At 35.1% G+C, this 24,645-nt stretch overlaps 1 protein-coding gene across 1 annotated transcript in view; it reads right to left on the reverse strand.

Moving 5' to 3' along the window:
• The window catches only part of ZDHHC17 (zinc finger DHHC-type palmitoyltransferase 17), a 102,596-nt gene that overhangs the window by 45,696 nt on the left and 32,255 nt on the right, over positions 1-24,645 (reverse strand). Inside the window, exons 4-8 of the mRNA XM_066257633.1 lie at positions 21,446-21,523; positions 20,486-20,630; positions 13,806-13,870; positions 13,034-13,196; positions 5,939-6,064 (exon numbers count right to left, since the gene is read on the reverse strand). Of these exons, the coding sequence (XP_066113730.1) occupies positions 5,939-6,064; positions 13,034-13,196; positions 13,806-13,870; positions 20,486-20,630; positions 21,446-21,523 (577 nt within the window). The remainder of the gene's footprint in view (positions 1-5,938; positions 6,065-13,033; positions 13,197-13,805; positions 13,871-20,485; positions 20,631-21,445; positions 21,524-24,645) is intronic.

A 24,645-nucleotide genomic window follows, 5' to 3' on the forward strand; every position in this document is an offset into this window, starting at 1 on the left:
AACCCTAAGAGAGCTCTGTGACAAAAAGAGAAACAATATCTGCATAATAGGGGTTCCTGAAGGAGAAAAGAAAGAACAAGAACTAGAGAAGCTCTTTGAAGAAATTATAGATGAAAATTTCCCTAAATTGATGCAGGAAAGAGTCACACGAGTTAAAGAAGCAGAGAGAACCCCATTAAAAAAGAACACAGAGACCCAACCAAGACATATCATAATCAAAATACCAAAGCTAAGAGATAAAGAATATTAAAAGCGGTAAGAGGAAAAAAGTTAATCAACCAACAAAGGAACACCCATAAGGATGACATCCGACCTGTCAACAGAAACACTTGAGGCCAGAAGGGATTGGCAAGAAATATTCAAAGTAATGCAGAACAAGAACCTACAACCAAGACTTCTTTATCCAGCAAGACTATCTTTTAAAATTGAAGGAGAAATAAAAAGCTTCCCAGACCAAAAAAAAACAAAAAAACAAAAAAACTCAAGGAATTCATCACAATTACCATATATATATGGTAAAAGAATATAGATTTTAAAAAAATGGCAATAAACAACTATATCAATAATAACCTTAAATCTAAATGGTTAAATGCTCCAATCAAAAACATAAGGTAGCTGAATGGATAAGAAAACAGGACCCATACATATGCTGTCTACAGGAGACCCACCTCAAAACAAAAGATATACATAGACTGAAAGTAAAAGAATAGAAAAAAAATATTTCATGCAAATGGAAATTAAAAAAAAGCTGGGGTAGCAATATTTATATCTTACAAAATAGACTTTAAAAAAAGACTATAGTAAGGGATAAAGAAGGCCACTATATAATGATAAAGGGAGCAGCAGTCCAACAGGAAGAGATAACCATTATAAATATCTATGCACCTAATATAGGAGCACCTAAATATATAAAGCAGATTTTGATGGGCATAAAGGAGGAGATCAACAGCAATACTATAATAGTAGGGGATTTCAATTCCCACTAACATCAATGGATAGATCCTCAAGAAAGAAAATTAACAAAGAAACAGCAGAATTAAGGGACACACTAGATCAACTAGATTTAATAGATATCTTCAGAACCTTTCACCCTAAAGCAGCAGAATATACATTCTTCTCAACTATGCATGGTACATTCTCTAGGATAGACCACATAGTAGGGCATAAAATGAGTCTCAATAAATTTAAGAAGATTGAAACCATATCAAGCATCTTCTTGAATTTCACAATGGCATGAAACTAGAAATCAACTAAAATAGGAAAACTGAAAAACACTCAAATACTTGGAAACAAAACAGCATGTTATTAAACAACGAATGGGTCAACAATGAGATCAAGGAAAAAATAAAAAATTTCCTTGAAACAAATAAAAATGAGCATACAACTCAAAATCTCTGGGATGCAGCAAAAGGAGTCCTGAGAAGGAAGTTCATAGCATTACAGGCATACCTTAAGAAGCTAGAAAAAGCTCAAATAAACAACTTAGTCCTGCAACTAAAAGAAATAGAAAAAGGACAGCAAGTAAAGCCTAGAGGAAGTAAAAGGAAGGAAATAATAAAGATCAGAGTGCAAATAAATGACATAGAGACTAAAAAAAACAATACAGAGGATCAATGAAACCAAGAGCTGGTTCTTTGAAAAAGTAAACGAGATTGATGAACCGTTAGCCAGACTCACCAAGAAAAAAAGAAAAAACTCAAATAAATAAAATTAGAAATGAAAGAGAAGTAACAACTGACACAGCAAAAATACAAAGGATTTTAAGAACTATGAAGAACTGAATACCAAAAAATTAGACAACCTAGGTCAAATGGAAAAATTCCTTGAAAAATATAATATTTCAAAAATCAATCTAGAAGAATCAGAAAACCTAAATAGACCAATTACAACAAATGAGATCGAAACAGTTATCAAAAAACTGCCAACAAACAAAAGCCCTGGCCCAGATAGCTTCACAGGCGAATTGTACTAGACTTTCAAAGAAGAACTAACTCCTATCCTTCTCAAGCTATTTCAAAAAATTCAAGAGGAGGGAAAACTTCCAAGCTCCTTTAGTGAAGCAAGCTTAATTCTGATTCCAAAGCCAGGCAAAGACAATACAGAGAAAGAAAACTATAGGCCAATATCCCCGATGAATTTACATGCTAAAATTCTCAACAAAATATTAGCAAACCTGATCCAGCAACACAGAAAAAAAATCATACATCATGATCAAGTGGGATTTATTTTGGGGAGGCAAGGCTGGTTGGTACAATATTCGCAAATCAATCAATGTGATTCATCACATAAACAAAAGAAAGGACTAAAACCACATGATAATTTCAATAGATGCAGAAAAAGCATTCGATAAAATCCAGCACCCATTTATGATCAAAACTCTCAGCAAAGTAGGAATACAGGGAACATACCTCAACATGATAAAGGCCATCTATGAATAACCCACAGCCAACATCATACTCAATGGGCAAAAGTTAAAAGCAATCCCCTTAAGATCAGGAACAAAGCAGGGGTGCCCTCTTTCACCACTCTTATTTAACATAGTCCTGGAAGTCCTAGCCACAGCAATCAGACAAGAAGAAATAAAAGGCATCCAAATTGGAAAAGAAGTAAAACTATCATTATTTGATGATGATACAATACTGTACATAGAAAATCCTAAAGTTTCAGTCAAAAAACTACTGGATCTGATAAAGGAATTCAGCAAGGTGTCAGGATATAAAATTAATACTCAAAAATCAGAGGCATTTTTATACACCAACAATGATCTGTCTGAAAAAGAAATTAAAAAAACAATCCCCATCTACTGCAACAAAAAAATAAAATAAAATACCTAGGAGTAAATTTAACCAAGGAGGTTAAAGACTTGCACTTGGAAAATTATAAAACATTAATAAAAGAAATCAAGGAAGATACAAACAAGTGGAAGCATATACCGTGTTCATGGCTAGGAAGAATAAACATCATTAAAATGTCCATATTACCCAAAGCAATTTATAAATACAATGCAATTCCTATTAAAATACTAAGGACATACTTCAAAGATATAGAACAAATATTCCAAAAATTTATATGGAACCAAAAAAGAACACGAATAGCCTCAGCAATCTTGAAAACGAAGAATAAAGTGGGAGATATCACACTCCGGACGTCAAGTTATACTACAAGGGTATTATACTCAAAACAGCTTGGTACTGGCATAAGAACAAGCATATAGATCAATGGAACAGAACAGAGAACCCAGAAATAAACCCACACCTTTATGAACAATTGATATTTGACAAAGGAGGTAATAACATACAATGGAGTAAAGACAGTCTCTTTAACAAATGGTGTTGGGAAAATTGAACAGCTACCTGCAAAAAAATGAAACTAGACTACCAACTTACACCAGTCACAAAAATAAACTCTAAATGAATAAAAGACCTAAAATTAAGTCATGAAACCATAAACATCCTAGAGGAAAACATAGGCAATAAGCTCTCTGACATCTCTTGCAGCATATAGTTGCTGATGTATCTCCACATGCAAGTGAAATAAAGGACAGGATGAACAAATGGGACTATATCAAACTAAAAACCTTTTGCACAGCTAAAGACAATATGAACAAAATAAAAAGGCAAACCACACAATTGGAGAACATATTCAACAATATGTCTGATAAGGGATTAATAACCAAAATTTATAAAGAACTTGTAAAATTCAACACCAGGAAGATAAGCAGTCCAATCAAAAAAATGGGCAAAAGAAATGAATAGACACTTCTCCAAAGCGGACATACAGATAGCCAATAGGCATATGAAAAAATGCTCAACATCACTAATCATTAGAGAAATGCAAATTAAAACCACAATGAGATATCATTTCACACCAGTCAGAATGGCGCTCATCAACAAAACAACACAGAATAAGTGCTGGCGAGGATGTGGAGAAAAGGGAACCCTCCTGCACTTCTGGTGGGAAGGCAGACTGGTGCAGCCACTGTTGAAAACAGTACGAAGATTCCTCAAAAAATTAAAAATTGAACTGCCTTTTGACCCAGCCATCTCACTTTTGGGAATATAACCCAAGAACACTACTTCAACAAGTCAAAAGGAGAAATGTACCCCCATGTATATGGCAGCATTGTTTACAGTAGCCAAGATCTGGAAACAGCCCAAGTGCCCGTCAGTGGACGAGTAGATTAAAAAGTTGTAGTACATGTACACAATGGAATACTATGGGGCCATGAAAAAGAAGTACTTTTTGCAACTACATGAATGGACCTAGAAACTATTATGTTAAGTAAAATAAGCCAGGCAGAGAAAGAAAAATATCATATGACCTCATCTGAGGAATCCGACAAACAATATAAACTAAGGAGCGGAATAGAGACAGAGTCTGGATCAGAGGATCCAGAAGGAAAGTTGACAGAGGGAAAGGGGGTGATAGGGTGATAGGATGGGATGAGAACAGAAAAGCAAATCCTAGATGGAAGGGGGGAGGGCGTTATGGGGAGGAGGACAGGGGAAGATGTACTGGGGAACATGGGGGAGGGGATGATGTATACTGGGGGACACTAGAATCTACATAAACACAATAAATTAATTTTAAAAAAGCTATTAATCCAAAAAAACAAAACAAACCATAAAAACACAGGAATACTCAACTTCTGAACTAGTGACAATAACACATAAATGTTAATAAAACTGTGTCAAACTTTCATATCCAAACACATAAACCTGATAAATAGTTCATTATCACTATAATAAGTAACTTTAAATGTTAATGAATATCTAGAATTGACAATGTCATTTTCATCTAATACCAAAACGAAAACCCTTTAGAATATTTACACTAAACAAATGAAAGCATAAAGATTATGAAAATCCCAAAGTAATACAGGATACTTTTATTACTAGCCTAGCTGTTATGAGACATCAGCCATTTTTCACTGTTGAGAAAAAAATGCTCTAAATTCTGGAGAAAAGAACATCAAAGTAAGTAATAAACCACTTTTCTGTCATATCTAATAGTGAAATAAAAGTTAACATAACTTGCTAAAATTGTTCATTACTCTCAATTATGGCATTGAAAATAGGCAAGTTTAAAACTATAAATCTAATTCTCCTGATGCCTAAGTAATACACCAATGAAATGTTTCAGCTAATTAAGGAAGTCTGAACTACAACTAAATGAGGCCTGTCTTAAATAAATAGTTTTACAACTAGAACAACCTGAGGAGAGCATACATGAGATAACACTAAGGCTTAATGCCATTCAAGTGGTAATTACTGATAAGTTAGCATATAGCTTGTCAATCATTTAGGTATATAAAATTTTTCAGTCAGCTAATTTTTCCTTTTTTAAGAAAAATTTTTAAGAAATACAGAGACTTTGGAAAAAAAATGTTCTTAGTTATGAAATCTTATAATTACAAATAGGCAACTGAGCCAAAAGCCACAGTTTGTAATTGAATGTATATGAAAGATCTAAAATGGGATTTCTACAGAAGTGAAAAATATACATTTCCTCTTAAAAAAAGTTGCAACATATCACAAAAGAATGAAAAGCTGAAATTAATTAGAGGTAGTTGATTTTTCACAATTGATTACCACACTAACAAATCCATTTAAACAGGAAAAACTTTCATCTCTCTATTACTTCAAAAAAGACAGACGAATCAATGAACTAAAATTTATGTTACTAGACTATGGAGATTTAAACAATTTCACATATATCCTTCTTAATTATCAAGTAACACAAGCAGGCTATCAGCCAAATAGGCAGAGCCCTGAGAAACTTTGCCATCTACCTGCATTTTATACTGGTTGAAATAGTATTTTAAAAATTACATTTACCAATGCCAAAATTAAAGGCTGCAAATGCTCATGATAAGAAAGTATAACTATCAATCTGACTCGAACAGACTATAAATTTGAAAATCTTGTCATGAATTTACCTTATCAGCTTTCAGCTTTCTAAGGAAAGATGGATTATCATAGCCTTTTGCTTGCCTTGCCTCTTGCAAACGGTTGATCATCCAGACATTTTTTCTCTGCTTTGCCAAATCAAGTGCTGATTCGCCCTGATAACGTTAAGTGGGAGAAATGTATATTAGAAATAAAAAAAAGCAAAGTATTTTAGTTACTAACTTTTAAAGCACATTCATAAAAATAAATTCACTGTAGTATGAATCCATTAATCCTGTTTTTATATTGGGCAGTCAATTATTAGGAGAATCTAAATAATTAAATATTACTATGCTTTCCCATTCAAGGTAGAGTAAAAAAATGTATTTACTCATAGATTCTACTTTTTGCTTGCATTTTGACTTATAATAGAGAGCAAATAAAAAAGTAGGTATTTTAGCACCTGCTGGATCAGAGGCTGTCATGAAGTTAATCAGTTATTTCATATTTTTAAAGGTTTCATTAGTAGTAGTTATTCTATATAATATACTGTTATAACACCGAATTTCCAGAACTCTTCAGTTTAATTTTAGTGATGACAAAAGTCTGAATATGAGAAAAGAAATGAAAAAAATCAACTTCTACCACTGTTGTACTGCCACTATTGATCGTCTTAAACTCCTTCACCCATCCGAAATTTCCAAAGAAAATAATGTAAGCATAGTAACGACAAAAAGAATGAAACTCAAATTATGGACTTGCAGCTCCCTTTTATCTAAAGGAAAAGAATGTCAAGGAATGTAAGTGAATAGAACTAAAATGTTTTAAAGGAATTAAGAAACAAGAAATAGCATGCCTAAGTCTAGATCTATGCTTCTTTTTGTCTTTATTAATTTAAAATTTTATTTCTCCTTTAAATTAGATACCTACATTTCTACTCTATTTAATATTCTACACTATTTATCTAGTTAAGTATAGAAGTAAAATTATACATTTAGTTTGCCAAAATTTCAAGAATGTATGAATGAATATTCAAAATTACTCTAAAAAATGGAAATTTTATTTCAAAAAACTGAATGAAAAAAAGGAATAATGAGCCCTGGGTTACCTTACTTAATGAGGAATGATTATCAAGTATACAATACAATTTATTTTTTTAACCTGAAAAATAAAAAGCAAACAACAAAATACACAAACCGCTGCCACCAGTAGCAACAACTATAACATCACCACAATAACAACAAATAGCCCAATCAATCCTTTAATAAAAAAATCAATAGTATTTAATTAGGAATAGACTAATCTAGGTGGGTCTTTCGCAAATAGGAATATATACTTTAAAATATCTCCTTTCCTATTCAAAGATTCTACCACCTCAGTTGTCAGAACCAGCTAATTAATCCAAACTAGAAAGATTACCTGAATAAAAGCAATCCCTTGGGTAACAACTCCCAGAGAATATCCTGCAGTTGCCTCGGTCCAGCTGAGCATCCCTTCCACTAGAGGGCCATGTGACACCTAGGAATTGCCTAGATAAAAAGATGGAGGGAGCTTTAAGAAATCTTTCAACTACTGCTCTAGTCAACTGACTGCTTTTGTATAGTTCTATTCAGCTGGTAAAATAAACAAGCAATTAATTTAAAGAACTGTATTAAAACCAGGGTTCTGAATCAAATCTGTATTTAATCACTCCATGTGTTAGCTAAAATAGTAAACATTTGTAACAACAGCAGTAACAACAAGAATCATGGAGTCTTTATGGATGATGTGACTCGTAATAACAGAAATTCTTCAAGGATTTTGGTGAGATAAACATTTGGAAGGTGGAGTGTGGAAGATATTATTTTGCCTAAGTGAGGTTGAATTTCATTATCAACACTAAGGAAAATTCTTCCTTGGAGACCTTCAAGGTCAGGTACTTAAGAGGCAATGAAAACTATTTTCTGAAAACAGTTTCTTACCTCATTTCAAGAAATTATATGAGTCTTCCAATATGTTAACAAAATTTAGTATTTTTACATTCTTTATAAGCTAAAAATTATGTCCTTTGATAATTTTATAAAGCAAAAATTACAAATGCTTGGGCATCACTCAGAGACTTGTTTCCCTAACATTCATCTATATTAATCTGTTAAAACAAAAGTATGTGCAAGGGGGTAAAATATTATATTTTTAAATTCACAAATAAAATGTTATATAAAAAAAGATCACTACACTGGTCATTAAAAAAAATTCTTAGTATTTTAAATCACTCCCCCCATTGTTACTACTTAAAATTCAAACTTATTCTGTGTAACTATTATCTAGGGCAATGGTTCTTAAATTCTTTTGAGGCCCTGGCTAGCTAGCTCAGTGGATAGATCTTCAGCCTGGTGTATGGACATCCTGGGTTCGATTCCCAGTCAGGGCACACAGGAGAAATGACCATCTGCTTCTCTGCCTCTCTTTCTTCCCCTCCTACAGCCAGTGGCTTGACTGTTTCGAGTGTCACCCCAGGCACTGAGGATAGCTTGTTGGTCTGAGCGCTGAACCAGGCACTAAAAATAGCTTGGATGATTCAAGCATTGGCCCCAGACAGGGGCTGTCAGGTGAATCCCGGTCAGGGAGCATGCAGGAGTCTGTCTAACTCCTCTCCTCTCACTTGAAAAAAGAAAAAAAATTCTGTTGAGTTGTCAGATGAAAGCCGCTGGCCCTCTCTCCAGAAAAATGCTGAAATAACTTTTGTTTTGAACAATTTCGAGAGTCCATGGACTCACCCCTTAACCAAAATCGATTGGTGGGTCCCATATTGAGAATCTCTAATCTAGCAAATATGGCCATTTCTCATCTTTCTAACAATCAAAACAGCCATTTAAAGTTACCTACCATTTAATATTAACTGTCTCCAAAATAAGTTCTTATCTTCGTTTGATAAAAGTCATTTGTTTACACATTAAAAGAACTGAACTCCTTATTCAAATAACTTATAAGGGTAAAATACCTAGTTAATATAAAGACAGATTTCTAAGAAACTTAAACTTTACCTATTTAGGAAATACCTATTTTAGAAAAGGATTAACTGAATGTTATATAACTATTATAAAACCAAGTATAATTTTCATATTCTTTGAAGAATGTAACTTTTATTGGCTATTAAAGCCATATCCAGATTTGTAGACTACATTTTTTTGTTATAATTCATGATTAATACCAAATAAAAAGTGAAAAAAAATACAGATATAAATCAACTTTATTTGTAAAATTCCTGGTCAAAGGATCTCGGCTAATTTTTTTAATTAATAAATTTTTGCCTTTCAAAATTTGCAGCAATTTAAAGTTTACTTAATTAGCTTGGCATTCAACATAACTAAAAGGCACCATCTGAAGTTACATGACCAAAGCAGAACCAATTTCTAATACTTTCACCCAGAAAAGTTTTCCTTCAATCTTCACAACCTCAATATACATCACAAGACATTCAGTTATTCAAACCAAAATGTAAGTCATCAATATTGTTTTCTTTAACCCTCTTATCTAATCTACCTCCAAACTATCACTTACAAATCAATTCACTTCTCTCCATCTCCATTCCTACAATATGCTAAATATGCTAAATGATCACTTGTCTGACTTACTGCAGTAGCCTAACTGATCTTCATCTGTCCCTTCCATTTCTTAATTCTTTAGTGCATTCTTCATACAGAAACCAAAGTAATCTTTTAAAAATATTTAAAACACAAAGATTATATAACCAGCCTACATAAACCGTTCTGATTGTTTCTCATGACTGAGAGTGCAATTAGAGCCCCTTATCATGGCCCTGCATGACCTGGCACCTGCTTCTCTCAGTGGTTTCACACCCTTGCCCACGCTATTGGATCAGGCTATCACTTCTACATCACTAACATGGCAAGTTTATTCCTGGCTTATTCATCGTCCCTGAGCCTTGCACTTGTAGGTTCCTCTACATGGTAAGTTTTTTCCCCAAATATCTTTGCATAATTGATTCCTTCTTATTTAACAAATCTCAAAGCAACTGGCATCTCCTCAGAGGCATTCACAAATCTCTCTCACATGATGTGACCCCTCAGCCCTTCTCACTCTACCACATTTGCCTATGTGTACATGTGTGCTTAATTTACTATTGTCAATTCCTTCAATATGATGTAAATTCTGAGAGAATAGAGAGTTATATGGAGACTTCCCAGCACTGAACACTGCTGAATGAATTAATAAATGATTTCCATCAGAAGGTGGTGATTAGACTTCCTAGAATTCAGCATATTAGGAAAGCCAGATTCCAGTAGAAAAGGCAACTGATACTTATTTTATTATTTTAATTATATAAAAAGTGCATTTAAGAAAAAAAGTCTACTTTTCCACCAGTGTGGATAAAAATAGTATCTTTATTCAAACAGTATAAATGTTCCCTGGGCAAGTATAGCAACTCCTTAGACTTTATTTTCTTTAAAAATATTGTCACTCCAGCAGCTACCAGGGAAATAATTATATTTAAAATACTATTATCAATAGATAACCCTGACTATACATGTCAGATAAAACTGAAATATTCATTAAAAAAATACCATGAATTTAAATGAAAGTTGTACAGACTTTTGTGTGTGTGTGTGTGTGTGTGTGTGTGACAGAGACAGAAACAGAGAGAGGGACAGATAAGAACAGACATGTAGGATGGAAGAGAGATGAGAAGCAATTCTTCGTTGTGGCTCCTTAGTCTCCTTAGTTGTTCACTGATTACTTTCTTACATGTGCCTTGAGCAGGGGGCTATAGCAGAGTGAGTAACCCCTTGCTCAAGCCAGCAACCTTGGACTCAAGCCAGTGACCATGGAGTCATGTCTATGATCCCACGCTCAAGCCAGCGACCCTGTGCTCAAGCTGGTGAGTCCCTACTCAAGCCGGATGAGCCTGCGCTCAAGCTGGCAACCTCGGGGCTTCGAACCTGAGTCCACTGTGTCCCAGTCCTACGCCACTGCATCACCACCTCGTCAGGCTGTACAGGCACATTAATTAGCTTAATCATTAACACTAAATTCTGAAAGGTATTAGTGAGCTGCATTAGTTAGAGAAGCTACGTTCTACTTTATCCCATCATGGTACCAAATAATTCACAATTCACATGTCAAAACCTAGAAAACATTAAAAATATAAGGCTCAAACCATTTATATCTTTTCTAATATCTCTACTTTTATCATTAATTATCTTTCTGTTTAAATTCCTTAGAGAATTTTTTTTTTTACTAAGACTAATCAAACTTTTACGCAAATTGTTAATGTGGAGTGCAGGTGGTCACTACGTGTTTGAAAAGTCACTACATTTGCAAACCACACCTCAAGTATTTAATCATAAACAAAGAGAAGTTATCTAAAATTTTATATGAAAAGATGTTTTTAAATGCTCAAAATATATATTGGTTTAAAATTCCAAAACAATATAGCCATCTTGTCATAATTCTTTGGTATTACTGCAATTTTAACACACTAATATGAATCCTGGCACAGTCTCTTATTTGCCATATTGAAACTGTTTCTATCTTTTCAATAATGTAACACTAAATATCTTGAAATGTATTCCTGGGGCATGATCACTTTGGAAATGGCTGTCTGGTAGCATAGAAAAGAAAAATAGCACTCTAAAGCAAGTCAAGTTACAAAACATAAGTTAATATCATTGATTTTTTTCTTATGGGGTTAATAGTCAGATTTAACCAAACTCCTCCTTTCTTATCCTTGAGGCACTAGACCCTAACTTACTAAATACAGTGTTACGAATCTTTCAGAGTTTCCTATTTTAAAATGTTTGGAAAAGCAAACATTTCTCTATAATTTCATAATGGAAGTGAGGTATACTACCCAAGTCATGAAAACTAACTTAGAAGTAAAGCTCAAGACAACACAAATCTTGAGTCAGTCAACAAATACTTAATGCCTATCATGCGTCAGGCACAATGGTATGTTAACTGACATACGAGACCACTCTCATCACTTTGGGGAGGCACAAAAAAACTTTAAATTTTTCTTTCAAAAAGAGATAAAGAAAATATATGTTATTCTCAATTTCTAAGTTTCTAATAAAGTATTTGATATTTACTTTAAATATTGTTAATCAGACTCATTTCTAAACAAATTGGTTATAATAACTAAATTAAACTCCTTATAACTAGCCTAAGCTACATCATTTTAGTAGTTTAACCTTCACTTTTTAGAGTAATCCAATAGAGAAAGAACTAACATTGAAATATAAATGGGTGCCCTGATCCAGCAGGAGATAACCTACTTTTTGATTGCCATTTCAGATTATGTGGCTTAAACCTTTGTAATAATATCCCCTTCATATTTAATTAGCACATATCCCTTGGAAATTTAAAAAACATGGTTCAGAAAATGCTATGGTTTATAGTCAAAACTGAAGAACATTTGTCATTAGCACAAAGTTATTTATGAAAGCACATTACTAAAAGATGATGTTTAAAAGTTTAGTCATTTCACAGAAAGAATCTGTTGCTATAAGATGAAGTAGATCTTTAAGCTTTAAAAATGAGACTAGTTACCCAAAATTTAAGGCTACCAACAATATTCTTACAGGTATTCATAAAATATATACAAATTTCTAAATACTCAGAATATAAATGGTAAATGAGCTTTGCTTAGATATTTTGTATACTTGACCTGAATTAGTCCAGAGTTTGGAGAACAGAGGTTCTCCTACAAACATCATAAAAGTGTTTATTAAATTGAAAGGTCTTGACCTTTAAAAGACAATGAATGATCTAATCAAGGAATTACCAGAAATTACATTTAATGTGGTTTAACTAAAAACTTGTGATTTTGTGTAATGATCCTTTTAAAGAAACCAGAAATCTATTTCCTTCAGCTTTAAAAATAAAAATTATGTAATTTAATTTCCAAAACAAGGAATTCACTACTGAAAAGGCCACCAAAATCTGAAAATTATTTCAATAGTAAAAAAGTGAAAGTAAATAAGCCAATCTTTTAAAACAAATTCTTGCATGGAGGTAAACAGTTGACCTTTTAAATAAGAAGTTTCTTCCATCTTTAACATTCTATAAAAAAATCCTGTTTTATTGAGAAATTTGCTTCTTAGTAACCACATTTCACATCGCATAATAAATATAGGATATTTTACCTTGATATTCTGGGCATCAACATTTGCTCCAGCTTCCAGAAGAAGACTAATGACTGTGGTATTCCCTGCTAGCACTGCCCAATGCAAAGCAGTGTTTTTGTGATACTTGTCACCAAGGTTAACTGAAACATTGAATGTTAAAAGCAATCTAGTTGGATCCACACTGAAAAGGAAAAAAAAATAACAACAACAACAACCCTAATTTCAATTACAGAAATCATTACAGATACTAACCTGACTGTGGCTGTATTTACATTCCATCTTGGAACACTTCCAATCTAACCTATGCTCAACAAGTTTATAACCACTAATGAAGTAACATTTTAATATGAAGTGTACCATATAAGGTATTATAGTTCCACAGAAAGCATAATTGGTCCTGATATCTATTATTTTTTATCATGAAATAATTCATTAATAGCTATAATTAAACAATTATATTTTTTAATTTAAATCTGGATTATCCCAAAAATGATCTAAGGCAACTAATATATTAAACTGCCAATAGACAAATCACATGAAAAATTACTTTTTTAAAAAAAGATAACATCTTTCATTCTCAGAAACTGTTAAAAGAATATAAAGCACTACTATTACCAAGGTAAAGGTAAGTATAGAGACTCAAACATCCAAAAAGGTAACAAGTTTTATACTATGTGCTCATAACAAAAATTTACATATTAATAAGTATAAAATTAACTGCTTTTTCTTGTCACCTATTTTATTTTACATTTTATTCTGTTGAAAATGATGTATTTTAAAAGTTACATACCTATGTGTTCTATAAGCTGCCCACATTAAAGGGGTCATTCCATTCTGATCCATCATATCTACATCCTGATAGAGAAAAAAAAAGTCAAACAATAAAAATTTCTAAGTACTTACTACATGTACTTGGAAAAGTCTAATTTACATATTGTAGGAGAAGCCAATATAACACTACAATCATGGGTGATTTAAAAAATTTTTCCCAGCCCTGGCCAGTTGGCTCAGTGGTAGAGCATCGGCCTGGCGTGCAGAAGTCCCGGGTTCAATTCCTGGCCAGGGCACACAGGAGAAGCGCCCATCTGCTTCTCCACCCCTCCCCCTCTCCTTCCTCTCTGTCTCTCTCTTCCCCTCCCGCAGCCAAGGCTCCATTGGAGCAAAGATGGCCCGGGCGCTGGGGATGGCTCTTTGGCCTCTGCCCCAGGCGCTGGAGTGGCTCTGGTCGCGACAGAGCGACGCCCCGGAGGGGCAGAGCATCGCCCCCTGGTGGGCGTGCCGGGTGGATCCCGGTCGGGCGCATGCGGGAGTCTGTCTGACTGTCTCTCCCCGTTTCCAGCTTCAGAAAAATACAAAAAAAAAAAAATTTCCCTTTAACTTCAAAATAAAATTATTTATTGTCACTAAATATTTTAATTAATGTGTATATAAATACTTAATTGACGTATATATTAAATATCTATTTAATTAACATATATTTATAGTTTTCCTTTTTAAGATGGACTATTAATCAGCCTTTCAATGTTTTGGATTTAAAGATCCTGATGTACTCTTGATCTTTCAGCCACAAAGGATAGACCAAATGATTCAAGTCTCTGAAAAAGTTATTTATACGAATTCATCGTAGAAGTGAGTAGTGAAACCCTGTTTATTACTAGGCATTTCAAAGCAAAGAGAAAAAAAGACTTGTCTTTTTTAAGAAAGTCAAAAATTTTAGAGTTTGCTTTTCATTCTATCATTATGCATGTACATTTTTAGAGTTAAATTATTCTGCAAAGTTTGTTGTGATAAAGCAATTTTCTGCCTTACTTCCTACTATTTTCACCTTTTTAGTGCATTATTTTGGTATTTACCTCCACATCTTAAGATACTTGGATTGCTTATTTTTCAGTTTTAGGCATTAACTCCTGAGACCCCTCCCTCAGTACGCAAAATGAGAATTCTCTTCTCTCCTTGCACCATCACAAATACTCACCTTTCCTATCCTTTCCTCTCAAGAGATCTATTGAATCTTGGTTCTAAAACATTTGGTATTAACAATATTATACACACACACACACACACACAAACACACATGACTATTCCCAGCAAAATCATGTAGTAAGCCATGATTACTTTTCCTCTCCCTCCTTTTTGCTCTACTTGATACTATCTTCCCCCAACCTTTTGCTTATTTTTTTCCTTTTTTAGCAAATTGAAATTAAAACTATCATCTATGTAACCAACACTATTCCCTAGTTACCTAAATCTTCTTCCAAGGCCTTCTGATGTATCAGGGATTCTATCCCTTTCACTTCCCTAAAATTATCTCTCCTAACTCATCCCAATCTAGACCGATTATCCTACATAATGAGGCATCTGTCTCATTAACTAGGTTTTGAGGATCAAAATTATATTAAATTCATATATTCTCAGTGCCCAGCAGAGCAGATCAGCAAAAACCACTCATTTAAATGAAAAGACATTTATGCATCTACTCTTCAAGGCCTGGGAAAGGCACAGGCTTTCGAATAAGACAGACATCGTTTTGAATTTCCAGCTCTACCACTTAATAGCTATAAGACTGTCAACATTTCTTTAATTCTGAGTCACAGCTTCCTCATTTAAAAATATAAATACAAATAATGCCTCTATAAGACCCTTGTAATTATTAACTGAAATACTGTGTATAAAGCACCTAGTCCAAAACCTGAGACATAACAGACATTTAACAAATATTAAGTTTCCTCTTACTCTTCTTCTTCGCCTATTCCTGAATTATCTTAAACCAGCCATTCTAATCTTAGCTGCGGTATCTATATAATTTACCAATCAGTCGGGAGAAGGTAGTTATAGTGAGTACTCTGTAAAACATTTAATGTCTCTTCAGCAGTTCTCTGTGAGCCACTCTTACTGACTGAAATACACCTAAAGCGACAATGTTATCCAAGTCTGTTGAGGCAGAGAAGAGCTGAGAACCATTACATTAGAAAAACTAGAACATGCATGTTTGGACATCATTAGTCTAGTCCCTCATCGCAAACACTGTAATTGAATATTATGCCTTATCTATTAAAAATCCATTTCCGGGGCTCTGGCCGGTTAGGTCAGTGGTAGAGCATCGGCCTGGCGTGTGGGAGTCCTGGGTTTGACTGCCAGTCAGGGTACACAGGAGAAGCGCCCATCTGCTTCTCCACCCCTTCCCCTCTCCTTCCTCTCTGTCTCTCTCTTCCCTTCCTGCAGCCAAGGCTCCACTGGAGCAAAGTTGGCCCGGGCGCTGAGGATGGCTCTATGGCCTCTGCCTCAGGCACTAGAATGGCTCTGATTGCGGCAAAGCAACACCCAGCTGGGCAGAGCATCGCCCCCTGGTGGGCATGCCGGGTGGATCCCAGTCAGATCCCAGTCAGGCGCATAGGGGAGTCTGTCTGACTGCCTCCCCGTTGCCAACTTCAGAAAAATACAAAAAAAAAAAATCCATTTCCAGATTTACTAGATGCTTTGGGGAACATCTTCTGTAACCTCACACAGTATTTCCAATACTACACACATTAAATTTTTTCAAAAAACACTTTTAAAAAAATCCTCTCTGAAAAATAACAAAATTCCTTGTTTCTTACATGAGAGTTAAGTACTATAACTTATTGTACTTCCTTCATTGTCATGGTTTCAAGAAAGCTTAGCTAAATCTGATGCCCAATTAAAACAAACAGGTAAACCCTTAAGTTTCTTCTGTTTTTCTGAGTCTTTTGATTCCTTTTTAAAATGTGATGTCATTAAAAATATCAATAAATAAAATAATGTAAAATTATGCCACATCTCTAGAGTACTAAAAAAAAAATGAAATTCAACCTTTTCTTTCTTTGGGTCGGGATTTAAAAGTTGGTACTTCTTTTCTGGGTTCAGTGTGGATGTAGGGGTATTCTCTATTAGGAAGAATTAATAAGCCCAGATCAAAGCTTATGAAAATTCCATGATCAACAAAGATCCATAACAGCATTTTTCCCTTTTTCTCCTGAACATCATTCAAAAGAATTGGTAGTGAACACTAAATATACTTAACAGCTTAACTAAAACGAAACATTTGTGAAGAATAGAATGACAAACTGAATGGAGATGTTCTATGTGTTAAGAATGTAAAATTGATCCAATTAACAAAAAATGGGGGGAAATGGAAGGTTGAAAAAGTATGAGTGCCTAATCTGTAATAGCTCTAAGTCAACAGATGGTATTTAAAGTTTAAAAATCAAGTAACAAATGTATTTCTATTTATCATCACAAAGTTAATATTAACAAAAATAATATTATTGACTCAAGTCAATGAAAAGAAAGAGAAAGAAATAAAAATAGTCCCTTGCCATATCATGGTTCACTTTTCGCGGTCTCACTATATCACTGATTTTAAAATTATATATATCTAATTGTGTATCATGGTTTTTCGCTATATGGCGGGATTTTGCGGTATATTGGTATTTTTATGTACTTATTATTTTAATTATTTTTGTGGTAAAATAAGCAAAAAAATGTGGGAAAGGTTAATAACAGTGTGGGAAAGGTTTATAAGAGTGTGGGGTTTATAAAGCCTTAAAATATATATACAATATAAATAATAAAATAAATATAAGTCTGCTACTTTGCAGATTTCTGCCTATCGCGGGGGTTTCTGGAACCTAATCCCTGCGACAGGGGGCACTGTACACTTATTATTGCTTATAATTCAGAACTAATCAAAACTATAAAATTTGATTAAAAATCTGATTGAAGAAAGAGAAAGAAAGAGAAAACTGTTTGACTAACTGAGGAAGAATTTACCAAACAGAAGAAACAGCAAGCACAAAGGCCTGAGACAACAGCAAGACTGGGCTGTTAGAGCAGAGTCAGTGAGAGGGAGAGGACAGAAGATAAGCTCCATGGGTATCCAGAGCTGGATCACACACAGTTCTACAGGCTGGGGAAGGACTTCGAACTCCTTTCAGAGTATGATGTAATGCACATCAGAGGGAAGTGCTTTATACTGTATTACAGTAGACATGGAAAAATGCTGGAAAACTGTTAAAGGAAGTGACCTCATTACGGGAAGGAGAAAAGTGAGATTTCATTTTCTAACACATACTCTTCTTTTATGTTTGAATATTTTACATTAAGCATGTGTTACTTTTGTAAGCAGAAAAAATTTTACTAATGGAAAAGAATAATTTGTCAGACATTTATTATCATCATGCATTTATTGTACAAAAGGTACTGGGAGATATAGAAATCTCTGCCCTTTAGAAATTGTAAAGCCTACACAGTTAAAAAGATTACTAAAATTATCCAAACTCCAAAACCAATATGCTAATAAAAAGGCCATGAAGACTCAAAAATATATATATAATAATTTTCTTTTTAAGTATTTATTTATTTACTTATTTTTGTATATTTCTGAAGTGAGAAGCAGGGAGGCAGAGAGACAGAGTCCACATGCACCTGATCAGGATCCACCCAGCAAGCCCACTAGGGGGTGATGTTCTGCCCATCTGGGGCGTTGCTCCATTGCAACTGGAGCCATTCTAGTACCTGAGGTGAAGGCCATGGAGCCATCCTCAGCGCCCAGGCCAACTTCTGCTCCAATGGAGCCTTGGCTGTGGGAGGGGAAGAGAGAGTAGAGAGAAAAGAGAGGGGGAAGGGTGAAGAAGCAGATGGGTGCTTCTCCTGTGTGCCCTAGCCGGGAATTGAACCTGCGACTTCCACACACCAGGCCAACGACGCTCTATTGCTGAGCTAACCGGCCAGGGCCTATAACACTTTTGTCACCCAGTTAAAGACTAAAAGAAAAAAGTGCATAAGTATTGTAAATTTACATCTGCAATGCAGCAAGTCACTAAAGATACTGTTGTGTGCTACAGCACTGTCTATTCCTTCAACCACCAGTCTAGAAGATACGATGGGAGAAACAGAACAATCCCCTATGGGAGCTGGTCTCCAAAGATAATCCCCAATTAGCCTTACCTCCCTGTACTCAAGCCCTTGTGTTCTTACAATGAACACTGCCTAATTCTGTCACTTGCTTTAACTGAACGAATGGAGAAATGTTGCTGTGCTAGTTCAAGACCCAAGACTTAAAAAAGGCAGAACAGCTTCTGCTTTTGTTCTGTTGGGGCCTCTGAGCCACCATGTAAGAAGTCCATCCCCAGCTGGAGAGACCATATGGAGGAGTAGTAAGAAGAAGTTCAGAGACTGTGTGGAGAAAAAGAAAGGCCAAACTGTCCCAGAATTCCAGTGGAGCCCAGCCTTTTAGTCATTCCTACCAATGTACAAAGTATGTTTAAGTGAGCTATCCTCTAGCTCAGGTGAGCCCCCAGATAACTGCAGCCCCCAGCCATTGTCACAAGAAAAAGAACCACCTCGTCAAGGCCAGACAAACCACAGAACTGTGAAATATAATAAATGGTTGGAGTTGTTCTTAAGCCATAAATTTTGGGGTTGTTAACACATTAATAGGTAATAAATTCCCCCTTCCCACAATTAATTTAACCAGTCTTTGCCTCTTTTCCTAATGCACAACACACAACTATCATTGCTTGACACTACCAACAACAAATACCTTAAGAGATTCACAAAATAAATATTATTCAAATTCAAAATCAGCATAAAATTTTAAAGTAAAATAACATGTTAATTGTAATGAAATAAAATAATTTCTTACTCTCATGATGAGTCAATGCACATTAAGGAAAAATCAGAACTACTTAAACCGTAAGTTTTGTGATATATATAAAGCATCATTATTTTATTTAGCAGAATCCTGAAAAACTCATCTTAAAGATTTAATCCCAGCCCTGGTGGGTTGGCTCAGTGTATAGAGCGTCAGCCTGGTGTGCAGGCATCCCGGGTTTGATACTCGATCAGGGCACACATGAGCAACAACCATCTGCTTCTTTCTCCCTTCCCTCCTTCTCCTCCAGTAGCCAGTGGCTCAGTTGGTCCCAACTATGGCCTCAGGTGCTGAGGATAGCTCAGCTGATTCGAGTATCAGCCCCAGATTGGGTTGCCAGGTAGATCCTGGTTGGAGTGCAGGTGAAAGTCTGTTTCACTATCTACTCTCCTCTCACTTGAAAAAAAAGATTTAATCCTCTCCTTAAGAGAGGTACTTAATATAGAAAATAGCCAGTAATATTCAAAGAAGTTGAAATTTAGATGACATACTAAAATAAAATAAAACCTAAATTTTCTCCTTTACTCTCTGGGTTTCATTTCTATCACTCTCAGAAATAAAAATGCCCATTTTAATAGACTTAATCATATGGTTCATGATTGTCTTTCTTATTTTTATCTACATGAAATATTACATAGCTGAATATCAAACTAACTATATATTCATTCTCTTCATCCATGAACATCCAGAAAATGTTATTTAAAAATCACCAGATTATTACACTTGTAACACCAATGATATCAGGCATTAATACTATGAAAAACATCTTTTTTAAATCCATACCATTGGGATTTTTTTACCTGTCCTTTTGCAATGAGATAAGCAACAATTGAGGTATGTCCAAACTGAGCAGCCAGATGAATACAGCTACATCCTTCTCCATCAATTAATGAAGGATCTGCGCCATATTTCATTAGTTGCACAACCATAGATAGATGGCCTTGTCTAAAACATAAAAGAATAAACACTTAGATATATTGTTATTTCAAACAGTATCCTCTAGAAAGATTTTTTAAAAACAGGGTAATGATGAAATAGATGACATAAATATCTTTTTAAGTTACTTTATATCAGGCATATATCAATACACATTTAGGGGTCATAGTTCTTTATTCTTAATTGAAATAATTGTCCTTGAAAATTCAGAGATAAGTCCTTGCAGGTTAGCACATTTGGTTAGAGAGTCATCCTGAAACACCAAGGTTGCAGGTTTGATCCCCGCCCGGTAAGGACACATAACGGAAGCAGCCAATGAATACACAACTAAGTGGAACAACAAATGAATGCTTCCCTATCTTTCCCTCCATATCTCCCTTCCTCCCTCTGGTCTCTCTAAGGTCAAACAATAAATAAAAAAAGAAAAAAAGAAAAAATTTAGAGATACTCATAACTTCTTTAAATATGTAATAAGTAGCTAATATATTCTATTAATCCTATTCCAATAATGATCTTAATTATCAGACATAATTTTAAATGTAAACAGAGTGCAAAAGTATTACATTTACAAATCTAAAGTTTAACCCAGTCACATAACTAACTGAATTAAATCAGCATGGGTAATTCCCTAAGGACAGTTTGGACAATAAACTTTTATTTTAATGCAGGTAACACTGAACAGTAATACATAGTATAATAATGATGTTAATATACTATTGGCATAAGTTCTTCCATACATTTTAGTATATTATTTTTTAAAAAGTTGCTTATTTATAGCCTAGTAAAGAAACTAAAAGGGAAAAAATTCAGAAGCAGATTTAAACCTTGTGGCCCAATGCAAAGGTGTTGAATTTAGGTCTCCACCAAGCTGATCCACAATAGCACCTTTCGAAATGTAGTATCTGTAAGACAAAATTTTAAATACTTTGGACAACTTTCATTTTCAATTTTAAGACATTATGTAAAAAATAAAGTTTTCTTTTTTTTTTTTAACAGAGACAGAGAGAGTCAGAGAGAGGGATAGATAGGGACAGACAGGAACTGAGAGAGATGAGAAGCATCAATCATCAGTTTTTCGTTGCGACCCTTAGTTGTTCATTGATTGCTTTCTCATATGTGCCTTGACCCTGGGTCTTCAGCAGACCAAGTAACCCCTTGCTCAAGCCAGTGACCTTGGGTCCAAGCTGGTGAGCTCTGCTCAAACCAGATGAGCCCGCGCTCAAGCTGGGGACCTTGGGGTCTCGAACCTGGGTCCTCCGCGTATCCCAGTCTGACGCTCTATCCACTGCTCCACCACCTGGTCAGGCTAAAAAATTAAGTTTTCCATTTTAGATCTCATGCTAGTTTATGACTTTGAAGCTAAACAATCTCTTGTGATAGTTTAAAAATGTATTTATCAGAATTTTGTATCAAATGCATCACTTTTTGTTCTCCAAGGGAAAAAAAATGTTTTTAAGTTATTAAAAAGATAGCAATACCAATTATATAAAGAAGCAAAAACAAAAAAAGCAAGCAGAGAACCACAAGGATTGTGTTCATATAGCAGCATACAGTCCCTTAGAATTAGAAGAGCTGTAGAACATTCTAGACACTCAGTCTACCATAGGTAGAAGCTCAACTTTTTTTTTTTTTTTTTTTTTTTTTGTATTTTTCCAAAGCTGGAAACGGGGAGAGACAGTCAGACAGACTCCCGCATGCGCCCGACCGGGATCCACCCAGCATGCCCACCAGGGGGCGATTCTCTGCCCCTCCGGGGCATCGCTGTGTCCCGACCAGAGCCACTCTAGCGCCTGGGGCAGAGGCCAAGGAGCCATCCCCAGCGCCCGGGCCATCTCTGCTCCAATGGAGCCTCGCTGCGAGAGGGGAAGAGAGACAGAAAGGAAGGAGAGGGGGAGGGGTGGAGAAGCAGATGGGCGCTTCTCCTGTGTGCCATGGCCGGGAATTGAACCGGGGACTTCTGCACGCCAGGTCAACGCTCTACCACTGAGCCAACTGGCCAGGGCTTAGAAGCTCAACTTTTTAAGCTTTACTTACCTCATAAGATTACTGCAGATTAAATTAAACAATATACATGAAAGAAGTTCATAAATTATAAAGTGTAACTTAAGGGTTCTTTATGATGCCTTATATGTTCTCTGCTTTTAAAGTTGTGTTGCTTAAAAAAACCCAGCAACCTCATTATTAATATATGAATGCCATAATGCCTTGATATCATGTGAAATGAATAGGACTAAGCTGATCCTTATAATGCTTGCTTTGGTAATAATCAATGAAATGACTCTTGAATATAAACGATTTCAAGGCATTTAAATGTCAAATGTTTAATGAGGTATGTAAATTACTAAGATTCTTAAACTGATCTAAGCTTAATAAAATCACTCTTAATATATAGTTCTATACATTTAATATACTCATACTTACATGCTTTATATAAATTTTTTTTTTTTTTGTATTTTTCTGAAGTTGGAAACGGGGAGGCAGTCAGATAGACTCCCGCATGCGCCCGACCGGGATCCACTCAGCATGCCCACCAGGGGGCGATGCTCTGCCCATCTGGGGCATTGCTCCGTTGCAACCAGAGCCATTCTAGCTCCTGAGGAAGAAGCCATAGAGCCATCCTCAGTGCCCGGGCCAACTTTGCTCCAATGGAGCCTTGGCTGCGGGAGGGGAAAAGAGAGACAGAGAGGAAGGAGAGGGGGAGGGGTGGAGAAGCAGATGGGTGCTTCTCCTGTGTGCCCTGGCCGGGAATCGAACCCGGAACTCCTGCACGCCAGGCTGACACTCTACCACTGAGTCAATCAGCCAGGGCCATATAAATATTTTTTAATTTGTGCTCATACAGCATTATGTGATAAAGAACCTAACTCCACTCTACATGTAAAATAGTGTGACATAACTTAAAATATTTCCAGACTAAAATATCATAGTTTTAAATATTGTAAATTTTGAACAAAAATAAAGGATGTTTGTAATACAAACACAGACATTTAACTAGTCCTAAACTGCTTCTTAAGGTACCTGGTAGACATTATATACTAGTTGAAAATTGCATTTTGAGCCCAGAGAGAAGTATAGCACAGTCAAAGAACTGCTTTGACAGGAAATATTATCTGCAAATTCCAAATGGGATTAAAAATAACCAATTTGATTCATTTGATTACCTTTTCTACAGTCAATATATCTACTTCTGAGAGTTTTTTTTACTTACACTTCAAATACTTGCTAGGGCAATGACAGTAAATGATTTACAATATGGATCTAAAATACCTATGATGTTCACAAGAACAGGTGAATTTTTTTTCCATGCTAAAAAAAGAATCACTGCTACTACTTTTTCAGGATAAACTAATAGAAGAGAAGTGCTATATTTTTATAACGTTATTCTTTGTAGCTTTAAGACCCTAGCTCAAAACTATGCTCCTTGGAAGACAGTGTACTTCTTATTTTTAAACTCACATTCCTCTGCAATACTAGAAGAAGGTTATTACTAAGGAATGCTATTGCAAGTACTAATAATCCCCAGACTTTGAGAAGGGACAAGATATCAACAAGTATTTGAAAGATGAAGAGCACAGAGCTAAAACTCAAATGGCTCCAGAGGGGGACACCTATGTGCAGCAAAACAGAGTATGTTATAAAACCCTAGAAAAGCTAAGGGATTCAAGTCAATTGCTACCTCTGAAGAAAGTAATAAAATAGCTGGACTGTAAATAGAAACACTGGTTCAAAGTCAATATATGTTGCTAAAAAAATATTGTTTTCTAACCTATATATATTCTCACTGAAAGTGAGTATTTATTTCATATGACACATAGGCATTTTAGTGACATGGAAGTAATCAGCAGCTGACAGTGCCAGAAAAGTAGTCACTGATTCAACAGTACCGTGCATTCTGCACTGTTAAATCTTTAGATGTGACTACCTGAATTTTTAATATTATCGTAGTAGTAATTCAAACTCTTCTTTTAAAGTTCAGGTTCATTCTTGCATTCCTAAACTTCACTGTATGATGGTGACAGAGGCT

This window comes from Saccopteryx bilineata, chromosome 2, assembly GCF_036850765.1.
Source record: "Saccopteryx bilineata isolate mSacBil1 chromosome 2, mSacBil1_pri_phased_curated, whole genome shotgun sequence".
Taxonomy (NCBI): Eukaryota; Metazoa; Chordata; class Mammalia; order Chiroptera; family Emballonuridae; genus Saccopteryx; species Saccopteryx bilineata.